The 12272-nt window shown below is 33.8% G+C and overlaps 1 protein-coding gene and 1 long non-coding RNA gene across 2 annotated transcripts; both read left to right on the top strand.

Annotated features, from left to right (window-relative positions):
* Positions 1-6763: 6763 nt before the first annotated feature.
* LOC131177643 (uncharacterized) lies at positions 6764-9608 on the top strand. Its single transcript, XR_009147016.1, has 3 exons — positions 6764-8384; positions 8853-8928; positions 9019-9608. It is a non-coding gene; the product is annotated as an uncharacterized LOC131177643 (long non-coding RNA).
* Positions 9609-9765: 157 nt separating this feature from the next.
* LOC131168734 (mitogen-activated protein kinase kinase kinase 20-like) lies at positions 9766-11261 on the top strand. The gene has a single exon (XM_058142697.1). It carries the CDS (start codon positions 10031-10033, stop codon positions 11039-11041), a length of 1011 nt encoding a protein of 336 aa, XP_057998680.1. The 5' UTR covers positions 9766-10030; the 3' UTR covers positions 11042-11261.
* Positions 11262-12272: the final 1011 nt, after the last annotated feature.

Raw genomic sequence — 12272 nt, 5'->3', positions numbered from 1 at the left:
TTTTGGTTCTGGCAGATTTTTGATCCAATTTTGTTCAGTGATTTGATCAAGTTAAGTCCATAATTTGGTCTAACTTTCTTCATATGAAATGTTCTACTATGTCTTAGGTTTCCATCGGTTCAAGAATCACCTAAATCCGAGTTTTCTAGAGAGAGTTATAGCCATTCAAACATTACTGCTCAAATGGCAATTCTGCAGTTTTGCAGGTACAGTAACTCAACTTTGCTCAATAATTTGAATGGGTTAATGGCATAATTTGGGTTTGTGTTCTTCATGAAAGTTTTATATCTATATCTTATCTAATTGCTGGTAAAATTTCAGGTCAATTTGACCTGTATAGCTCGAATTATGACTAATTGAACAGTTACTATTCAATTGGTCAGTTTGGTGCAGTGGCAGCCTGCTCTCATTTCACTTTGGTCAATTGGTTCACCAAGTTTTGGTCAGTTTTTGGGCATGGTTCCTTAATGAAAATTGTGTCATTTTATGTCTATTTTCATCTCCTATTGGTGGCATATCAATTGGACTTGTAAAATTTCCGTTTTGGTCCTTCAAAGTTGGTTTGGTCATGCTGCCAGCAGTATGACCATTTGCCATACGAATTTAACTTTCATTCTCACAATTTCCACACATCTCTTTTGGTCATTATTGACCATTTTTCATCTCACAATTGGTCAAAGTCATCATTTATGCATTTCTCCAAAATTTGCCTCAAAACCCTAGGCCTCCAAACCTTAATCTCACTAAATCATTGTATTTAACTACATTTAATGGTTTTAATGCTAATCATTCAACTAATTAAGGTTTCTACACTCATTCAAAACCCTCAAACCATACAAAATCACACTCCCTCCAAGCTGGACGAAATTTCAGTTTAGTCCTCTTCTCATATTTTTATTTCATTTTAAGGTTATTTACAAGCTCATTTCAACATCACATATGCATTTAAATGGAAAAATAAGAAGTTTAGCATACTAACCTCAACTTAAAGCTTCAAATCTTCAATTGTTCTCTTTCTTTCTACCTTATTTCTTGTTCTTAAGTTGAGATGGCAAGGTCTAGTGAGGTTTTTAGGGGAGTTATATAAATTGGGTGAAGAAATTTAAGCTTAGATGCAATCTTAGATGAAGAATTCTCATGGGAGTTATGGAGGAAGATGGGGCGGCAATTGGGAGAAGAAGAAGAGACTTTTCTAATTTTTTTTTTATTTTCTTTAATCTTATCCCCTCTTAGAAGACCAAAAATCCCAAATTAATAAAATAAATTAATTAATCCTTTATGACATCATGCATGATGTCATCACCTTTGATGAGAAATCTGATCACTTTCCAAAGTCACATTTAGGATTATAAAATGGCAACACAATACATAATTAATCAAAGAAGTCAAATTTTTGAGATTAAAATATTTAAGCAATTATTATTGTGCACAAACCTGACTGGAGTCGCCTCTAGGCCTTGACTCAGTCTCTCCGAGCTTCCAAATCTTTTTCAGCTGAAACACACAATTTCATAGTATTTCAGTACCATAACTTAGCATAAGTCCAAAAATAAATTTAACTTCACTTTTACCTAGCTTTAATGTGCTAAATTCGACGTTCTCGAAATTTTTGTGTTTCGGGTTACTATTCATTACACTATTCAAGTCAAATTGTTGACTTTTTAAGGCTTAATAGGTATAGGAACTCCAACTTCACCCACATACCACATTTTGGTCACCAAACTTATTGGTTTTGGTCATTTTCTCAAAGCTTAAGTCATTTTGGCCAAAATCGTTCAGAGTGGAAAAAGCGAATCCATATAGCCGACCCCAAATTTTTGGGATAAAGGCTTAGTTGAGTTGAGTTGAGTTGAGTTTAAGTCATTTTGGCCAAATTGTCAAATTTTAGTTTTGGTGCTCTTAGTTGCACTATTCCATTGATCCTTTTACTGTTGGAATTTGGCAAACCTTCCTTCATAGAAAATGTTCCTTATTGTCTTAAGTGTATTCTCATTTTTGAATCACCCCAATTGGAGTTTTGTAGCTCAAGTTATGGCCAAAATATAATTACTGTTCACGTGCACTGTTCATACTGGTATTTTGGTTCTGGCATATTTTTGATCCAATTTTGTTCAGTAATTTGATCAAGTTAAGTCCATAATTTGGTCTAACTTTCTTCATATGAAATGTTCTACTATGTCTTAGGTTTCCATCGGTTCAAGAATCACCTAAATCCGAGTTTTCTAGAGAGAGTTATAGCCATTCAAACATTACTGCTCAAATGGCAATTCTGCAGTTTTGCAGGTACAGTAACTCAACTTTGCTCAATAATTTGAATGGGTTAATGGCATAATTTGGGTTTGTGTTCTTCATGAAAGTTTTAGATCTATATCTTATCTAATTGCTGGTAAAATTTCAGGTCAATTTGACCTGTCTAGCTCGAATTATGACCAATTGAATAGTTACTGTTCATTTGGTCAGTTTGGTGCACTGGCAGCCTGCTCTCATTTCACTTTGGTCAATTGGTTCACCAAGTTTTGGTCAGTTTTTGGGCATGGTTCCTTAATGAAAATTGTGTCATTTTATGTCTATTTTCATCTCCTATTGGTGGCATATCAATTGGACTTGTAAAATTTCTGTTTTGATCCTTCAAAGTTGGTTTGGTCATGCTGCCAGCAGCATGACCATTTGCCCTACGAATTTAACTTTCATTCTCACAATTTCCACACATCTCTTTTGGTCATTATTGACCATTTTTCATCTCACAATTGGTCAAAGTCATCATTTATGCATTTCTCCAAAATTTGCCTCAAAACCCTAGGCCTCCAAACCTTAATCTCACTAAATCATTGTATTTAACTACATTTAATGGTTTTAATGCTAATCATTCAACTAATTAAGGTTTCTACACTCATTCAAAACCCTCAAACCATACAAAATCACACTCCCTCCAAGCTGGATGAAATTTCAGTTTAGTCCTCTTCACATATTTTTATTTCATTTTAAGGTTATTTACAAGCTCATTTCAACATCACATATGCATTTAAATGGAAAAATAAGAAGTTTAGCATACTAACCTCAACTTAAAGCTTCAAATCTTCAATTGTTCTCTTTCTTTCTACCTTATTTCTTGTTCTTAAGTTGAGATGGCAAGGTCTAGTGAGGTTTTTAGGGGAGTTATATAAATTGGGTGAAGAAATTTAAGCTTAGATGCAAGCTTAGATGAAGAATTCTCATGGGAGTTATGGAGGAAGATGGGGCGGCAATTGGGAGAAGATGAAGAGACTTTTCTAATTTTTTTTTTTATTTTCTTTAATCTTATCCCCTTTTAGAAGACCAAAAATCCCAAATTAATAAAATAAATTAATTAATCCTTTATGACATCATGCATGATGTCATCACCTTTGACTTTTCCATCTTCTTTCTTTTTTTTTCTATTTATTTTTTTCTATTATTTCTTTAATTTAATTCTCAATTTCAAAATTTTCTTTTCTCCGATTTTATTTGACAGTTAGGTCAGGAGTCAGCTCTCGGGTCCAATTGACCAAATTGCCCCTCGCCGGTTCATCCCGGTTTGTAAATAATTCCATATTTCTTTCGGTTCCCTGAACTAATTATTTGACTGACTTAACAGTTCTTTTTCGTGATTTTCTCTTTTCCACTATGTCCATAAGGGTCCTAAGGACCGCAGCGTCACTTTTTACGGTTCGAAATTTGAGTTTAAAATGACTTCGCAGTCGTTCCCGAGGAGGTCACCCATCGCTGTGACTCTCGGCTCGTTTAACTTCTTATGTTCTGTTTTTCTTGTTTATACTTAACTAATTGAACATTACTAATTATTTGTGTTTATGGCTTCTCTAATTGTCTTAAGTGTGGTTCTAATCCCCTTAATTATCCGGACCGACACCGGTCACCGGAACAGTGAAATCTACCAGGCTATGCAAACGGGGTGTTACATCACTAGTTCTAGAGTTGTCTCTAATTTTAAGGTATTGAGTTCGAGTTTTATTCGAAACTTTATGAATTGAAAAAGAAACCTTTAGCTAATCTTGACTACTTTGACAACATGGTTTTAATTTCAGTATCCTATCGATTTAATTTCGATCAATTTAATGGTTAATGTTTTAATAAAATTTTTGAAAGGGAAAAAACTTAGATATGATTCAAAATCAGATGATTTGGATTGGTTAGTTTAATATCAATTTTGATTTAATTCTAGTCACAGGTTAGATTCGTTTTAATGGCTATATCTATGTTTGGATTATGGCTTAAATTTTTGTTTTAATTTTTAGTTGAATTTTTACTTTCATTAAAGTTGGAGGTATCGTTGATGGGAAAAGAATATATAGGTAAAAATCAAGAATAAGAGCTAAAAAAAAAACCATAAAGTTAACAGAGACTTAGACTAGAGACATAGAATCCAATGAAACCTAACTCATAAAACATACAACCCACGAATTAAAACAAAAGCTCCTCAATCCAGCATACAAGTCCAACCCAGAGATCCAAACCCTAGCTACGGTAGCTGCAACACAAGTAAGAGCAATGAGGCATTCAGGAAGGGAGCAACACAAAGTTCCATGTCTTTAGAAGTGGGTAAAGACTTCTAAAGTGCTATTCACCAAAGTAGACCTCCAAGAACTTAACAACCAAAAAACTTCCCATAAAATACGCCAAAATCAATATTATAGAGCCAATGCTGGGAGATCGTCAACATAGCATAGTTGACGTGAAAAACTCTCTCTAATGAGTCCTTGCCTGTATTCAGAGAAAAACCATTTTAAGTTTAATTTAGGTTTAATTTCATAGTCATAGTCCTTGCCTGTATTCAGAGAAAAACCATTTGCATAGTCATTTAGGTTTAATTTCATAGCCATTTTATTTGATTATTAGTCACTTTTAGCTAATTTCATTAGTTATTTAGTTAGTTTTTCATAATTATCAATTTTGGATTAATTTGTAATTTTTACTTTGTTTTGTAGGAAAAATGGTGTTTTTGAAGGACTAAAAAGAAATTTACTTTTGAGGAATGATTTCTGCAGTCAAAGATGTCAAAAACAAGTTTCAAAGTTGAAGTATGCATTGGCCAAATTGCGCATAACTTGCCGCATAAGTTATGCAGTTCTGCATAAGGAAAAGAAACTGTCCCAAGCACCTGCCGAAATCTGAATAAGTTGCCGCATAACTTATGCAGATTCGTGCCTCCCTTATGCAACCTCACAGAATTGTGCATAACCTATGCAGTTTCGCACCTTGCTCATGCAGTTTCGCACAAGAGAGCCAGAAACCAGCCGAAACTGCATAAGGGACTGCATAACTTATGCAGTCCCACAAAGACTTCATTGATGAGCCGGCAGAAGATTCCCCCAGAAAATCACACCTCAAACACACCATTTTAGGGCTCCATGTCAGAAAAAGTTATAAATAGACCCTTATCCCATTTTAGAAAGGAGGGGAGAAAAGAGAGGAAGAAAAGAAAAAAAAGGGGGCAGCAGCTGAAGAGTCAAAAAAATCGTCTCCCACACCATTTCCAACCAGATTTGAAGATTTCTTTCTTTTCTTACATTTTTCCTACCTTTCTAGTGTTGGGTTTCTTGTTTCTTAGCTTAGATTAAAGCTTTATTTCCATATTAACTCAGAATATCTTGTAAATATTATGGATAGTGAGTAGTTTTCTTTGATTCTGGAGTAAGGGATGTAATATTTGAGATATTTTGTAGATTTTGATTGGGTAATCCATATTTTGTGGTCTTAATGAGTTTTATTCATTTCTTGTGTGCTCAATAACATGCTTAGTGTAGGATCCCATTAAGTGATGTTCTTAATCCATGGTTGAGGCACCGAAAGGAGAAAACCTTGTGATAGATAATCAAGAAATTGGACTTAATTAACTTAGATCTAGAAATAGACTAAAGATTAAGAGGATTTACAGATTAATTAAGGAACTTAATGGGTCTTGATTAACTCTAACTCCACGAAAGTACGATTAGATTGATTAAGGCACTCTTTGTCCCACTCGAAAGGGTATTCAAAAGATTTAAGAATTAATCTCCTTAAAACTCATAAGTTCCACAAGATTGGATAACCAATTTAAAATCCCAAAATAGCTTGAATATGAACTCCCGAACTCCGGAATCGCCTTTTTATCATTGTTAATTTCTAATTGAATTTAATTACTTGCCATTTTAAATCTTGCCATATTTCAATTTGCTTATTTTAATTTGATGCAAATTTAGTTAAATCTCTACATTATTGAATAGATTATTAATTTTGCACATATAGATTTCATACTCCAATACCCATCAATTTATTGCTTTAATTTCAAAAATAGTTCAAATTAGTCAACTTTTTATATCAAAAATTCAATCATTAACACAACTCCTCGTGGGAACAATATCTTTTCTATATTACTTGTACGACCCGTGCACTTGCGGTTGGGCCACATCATGTACATATGTGAAGGTTTTTTTCAGCTTATTTTGAGTCGGGATTGTTTGCAATGTAGATTGAAAGATACCTTTTTGAGATTATGTGAATATGTGTATCGTACTTAGCATATTTTACTTTCATTGTGTTCTAGACCCGCAAAGGCCAAGTTTTTTTTTTCTTTTTTTTGGGTTGTTTTATCTGGGGATTGTTGAAATGTTGATTGGATAATACCCCCTTGGGTTATTTGCTGTGTAGAAACCTTTGTGATCAAGTGAAATTGTCTTCCATTTTCTGCAGGATTATTGATTGGAATTTGTCTATTTTTTGGAGCTAAATTTGTAGTCACAGATTTTATTCAGATAGAGTTCCTTTGAGTTTTTCTTTAAATATGATCAATGAAAAAAAATATATATATATATATCTGATAAGCCCTGTTCTCTTCCCTTATTCGCAATATTTTCTCTTGTACTGGGATTGGTTTGGTTCAATTGTTGTTATTGGACTACAACTTTGCAAAAGCTAATATTTTTCATGTGGCTGGATTTCGGGTTATCTAAAACTAATGATCTAAAGGAACCCTTGAGAATTTTTAATTGGTGAGAATTGGTTGGAGTCTTGGAGAGGATAGTTCTAAACTTCTAATTCTGATCTAACACCATAATAGCCAGTTTTATCCATAAATTGGTCAAGTTATAAGCTTTTCATCAATAATAGTGTTCTTTCCCCAGTGTTTCCATGGTCTCCCATTATTTTTAATTCAGAACTGTTTTGAGGGCGAGAGTTTTATTTTCACTTAAGAAAAACGAAAAAGCTTTCAATTGAATTTTGTTTTGTTAGATGCAAGTATGCTTTTTTATCATAAAGCATTAACTTTGACTGACAAATTGCAAGACCACTATTTAGGCTTCCCTTTCATATTTTCATACTTTTGAATGATAATGATTCAATGCGTTCATTAGCAAGCTGATGGATTTGGCATTCTGCCAAAGTAATCAAATCCAGCAGTTCAATCTCTCATTTGCACATGCAAACCAGTCCACTGGCTTACATCTTACTGGTTCCCCATATATAGCTTGGCATTTAGAATTGCGAAAAAAAAAAAAAAAAAGAGAAGAAGCAGCGGCAGCCATCACTAATCTTTTTTAAGAACAAGAATTCAAACTGGTAATACTGTTTTATTTTCTATATTTATATAGTTTATTTTAGATGTCAATAAAAATGCATCAAAGTTAGAGGTGATTTTCAATGTGAGAGACATGTTTAATGCCATTATTGTAATAACCCATATGTCTCTAGCATTCTCATCCTGTAATACTTGTCCAGGCTGCAAGACTTTTAGGTCAATTTAGAAACTGTAATTGTCACTTAACCAACTTAAGCTTTTGTCAGCATTATAATGGCTGCTAATGCTAAGTGTGATCAAATATTTTCCTATCTTAATGGTTCGTGATCAAATAATGATATGTAACATTTGGATTTCAAATGTTTATGAAAAACTTTTAGAAATGTATGCAATCCCATATATTTTCTCATCTACCTGTAAAAATAAATTAAAATTCAGGTTCATCATTTCTCAGATTCATCATATCTAACATTGTTGGATTTTCCTTGTTTTCATCATAATTCTACAGTAGCCTCTTCCTCTTTTTGTTTTGCCTTTTTTTATTTAAGTTGATGAAATGATTGTTGAACATATATAGTGGATTTTTGATGGACCTTTCTTTTACCATAGAGAATGATGATTCATTGAAACTTCAGCTCAAGGATACGGCACTAGAATTTTCATGGCCAATTGGTAGAATCAGAGAAGCATTATCTAACTTAGGTGCTCCTTCCTCTTCAACACCCACGTCTTGCTCGATGGAATCACTTAAGCCAATTTCAGCTTTGGTTGAAGAACAAAATATCCCAGAGGCAAAAATTGCACTCGCTTCTGGAGTGTCAGCCTTTTTATGGTTATATACTTCTATTCAAGGGTATGCATGTTGTATTGCATTATATACTTCTTAACAATTTATATGTCTATTAGCTCTCTTGTTGTCCTTTTCTTTGGTTAAAAATTGTATTAGCGGTAGTGATTAGGCACTTAAGATTTGTTAAGAATTATGGGTAACAGAGAGCAATTTTAAACCTTTATGATAGTAATTGTGCATTATGAATCGATCCTAGATGTGGGTATTTGAGCAATTTTACCATAATTCTGTATAAACCTTATTTAAGCTTGTGCATTTTGCATTGGACTAAAGTAGTTGCTGGCAAGCATTCCTGTGCCCCTTCTTCTGTAAAATGTCCCTTGTGCAAGGTTTGCTTTATTCCACTTATGTTTTACATTAGCTTCACATGACAATTTAGGCCATTTGTTTTGCCATATTGATTACAGGATTGATGTCTCTGTAAAATTTGTTGTTAATGGCAGTATTGTTTGATAATTGTTCTGCTCACAGAAAATCTTTCAATAATTTATGGATATGATGGAAGTTCATTCCAAAGGCAGTATGTAAATGAAAATTTTGATTATAGGTACCTATTTCTATATTATTGTTTCCCTTCCAAGTCTCTTCACTTTATTAAAATCGGTTGTTTACTTAGTTTACTTCCCTTTTTTTTCAGTTCTTTTTTTGCAAAAGCTCACAAGTATAGATTAAAATGCTATCATACTGAACCGGGTTTTCTGCTACTTCCTATTTTATTCGTGGCTTGTTAAACTGATATTTGTTGTTTAATGCTATTTCCCAACAAATCAGTACCTATATGTGTTTTACACTAAATTTTGTGGTCAGTCAGGTATCTTGAGCAATATAGTTAATGCATTGCGATATTGGAAGTCCCACAAGTATCTTCAACCAAATCGGTAGCTACAAAGTTGGTTGAGAAGAGAAATTCAGGCTGTTTTGCCGGTACATATTTTCATTTGAGATTTTTCTATGCTTTGCCCTTAAGCTTGAGAGATAAGCTTGAAGAATGTGCTACTATTGTCGGTAGCTACTATTGTCGGTCACTCTGCTAAACTCTTAAGCTTGAGAGATAAGCTTGAAGAATGTGCTATTTGAAATCAAAACACAACCCGATTAAAAAACTCGACACATGGACCGACTTGAATATTATATCTAACGGTCTATTTGGATTATGGTGAAGGAGGGGTAAATAAAGGGAAGAATGGATAACTAACTATTTTATCCTTGATTGGAAGAAGGTGAGTTAGTGAAAAGTAAGGGTAAGTAAAGATAAGCCTTACCCTCCTTTATCTCTCAAATCTAAATTTTTATTTCTATTTATACACCTTCTTAAATTTATCACTCCTTCATAAAAAATATACATTATCTATCCTTATCTTTCTATTAATTCACCCATTCCTAAACATAAATTTTTTTTTATTATTATAACCTTTTTTATCCTTCCTCTTCCTTATCCTTTCATACCCTCCCATTATTTACACTTCCCTCACCCCTCAATCTATCCAAACAGACCCTAAGTAAATTCGTAATCCTAGCTTAAGCTATTGGCAGTAGTAATCTCCAATTACTTATCTCTTCTCAAGAAACACAACCCTTAAGCTACTAGTAGTAATCTCCAATTCCACATTTCTCTTCAAGAAACACAACTTTTCGGTCGCAAAAAACTAATGTTTTCTTCAACCATGGAAGCCATCATCTCCGTGGTGGTCATATCCTCCTCCTCCTCTTCTGCTCCTAGGAAGCCAAAACATGATTCTAAATGGTACGCAATGATCAAGCGACGCAATGCTTTTAAGAGGAAAAAGAAGACTCCAGTCGTTTGTTTCGAAAGGGCTACAACTTTGGAAGCCTCTCATGGGCTTTCATGGGTTCGAGTTTGCTTGCTTGGCAAAGGAGGATTTGGTTCTGTCTTTTATGCTAAAACAAGAACAACCATCAATCAGGGAACTCATCTTCCTCCTCAAATGGCAGTCAAATCTGCAATTATGGATCAATCATCTTCATTAAAGCATGAGAAACAAGTTCTCTGTGATCTTACTTCCAGTCCGTACGTGGTTCGTTGTTATGGAGACGAAGTCACACATATGGCTAATGGGGTGAAAGTATATAACTTACTCTTGGAGTACTGTTCGGGACTTAGTTTAGAACGACAAATAAGATTATCCGGTTTTGGGTTGGCTGATTCTGATGTTAAGTATTATTCAAGAGACGTTCTTCAGGGGTTGAAGTACATTCATTGTCGTGGCTACATCCATTGCGATATCAAGCCGGACAACATTTTGCTGGTGCCTGGTAATGGAGAAAGGAAGGGAACTTTTGTAGCAAAGCTTGCGGACTTCGGATTGGCTGAGGCAGTGAATGAAGAGCGCCATGATTTGAGGGGCACAACCAGATATATGTCTCCAGAATTGGTGAGAGAAAAAAAGATTGGGTATGCTACAGACATTTGGGCCTTTGGATGTGCTGTGTTGGAGATGCTAACTGGAAAACCAGCCTGGGAGTATTCAGAAGTTGAAGATCTTCTGTGGGTGATTGGATATACAGATGAACTGCCTCAAATACCCAGTAATGTATCAGAAGATGCAAAGGATTTTCTGAGCCGATGTTTTGTTCGTACTGCTGCTCATAGATGGTCTGCTGATTGCTTACTAGAGCATCCATTCCTCTCTGTGAACTAGGGGTGGAGAAACTCTAATATCTGCAAATAGGCATGGAATGTAATATGTTGACAATTTTGCTTTCGTGTTGTTTTTCCCTGTACTTCTAACCTCTCCATATATCATCCCCTCATCACAAGCTAGTGTTCCCTAAAGATCTCTGATAAAATGTAAATTTAGTTGATTTTCCCCATCATTTTCCCTTTTATTTGTTCTAATTTTTCCAATGATAACTTTAAAAAATAGTGTATATTTTAAACATCATCTAATTTTATCACATAATTAATATATAAAAAAATACACTATTTTAAAATATCATCTCATGCCTCAATTTCTTTTTTGTTTCACTTATGAAAAATTGCTGCTAATCCAAAAGGAAACCCTAATAAAATTAAAAATCAGTAATAAGAACTACGTTGATGGTTTTTAAATCTTCAATGGTTTTTAAATTCATTGTTTCAGTGTTACCTTGGACTGAGCTATTTTAACCCTTAAATAGTTAAAACTTTTCAATTTTTATTTATTTATTGAGTCAGTATTTTGTTTTTAACTGTAATCAATTAAGTTTATGAATGTTTCAGTATAAATACCTTCAAGATTTATTTTTAATAATATAAAAAAAATTAGGAATTAAAAAATTTTACATTAATTACTTATTTTTTATAAGTATTATTAACGTTAAAACTCTCATTAACAAATTCATTTGTGCTTTAATGCTCGAGCAAATAATACATAAAATTCACAGCGTAGATGTGTAGCCGAGAATTGGTAGGTTGAAGATGTTTCTGTTCTTCGAATAGATCATTTTCTTGAAGTCATTGAATCAATTCAAAGAAAAGGGATGATAAGATCACAACTTGTTGATCATGCACAGCTCACTAGACAGCAAAATGGCTTTCTCAAATTCCTTTTGGACCGCATAATCTGCCAAAACATCCTGCACACCAGTTACTAAGAGTTACTACAGAAAGTTTGATCAAGGTACTTCCTGAGGAGAAAAACTCAGTTTCCTGTAATGTTTTGCTTCACCCTCTCAAGTTGGGAATGGTGATGAGAATTAAGTTTGAACTATTAAATAAGCTGGAACAAAGAATAGCACTTATGTTGGAGCAATGTTCTACTTTAGATCTCTTAGTCATGAATTACAACAGTCTGATACTGTTTATGATGTGAGAATCATTATAAGATTGGTCGAATCACATTGTTCTTTCAGCAGAGTTTTCAGATCATTTGGGAATAAAGGCATTCTCAA

This window comes from Hevea brasiliensis, unplaced genomic scaffold (assembly GCF_030052815.1).
Source record: "Hevea brasiliensis isolate MT/VB/25A 57/8 unplaced genomic scaffold, ASM3005281v1 Scaf7, whole genome shotgun sequence".
NCBI classification, from domain to species: Eukaryota; Viridiplantae; Streptophyta; class Magnoliopsida; order Malpighiales; family Euphorbiaceae; genus Hevea; species Hevea brasiliensis.
This window is presented reverse-complemented; position numbering and strand designations above follow the sequence as displayed.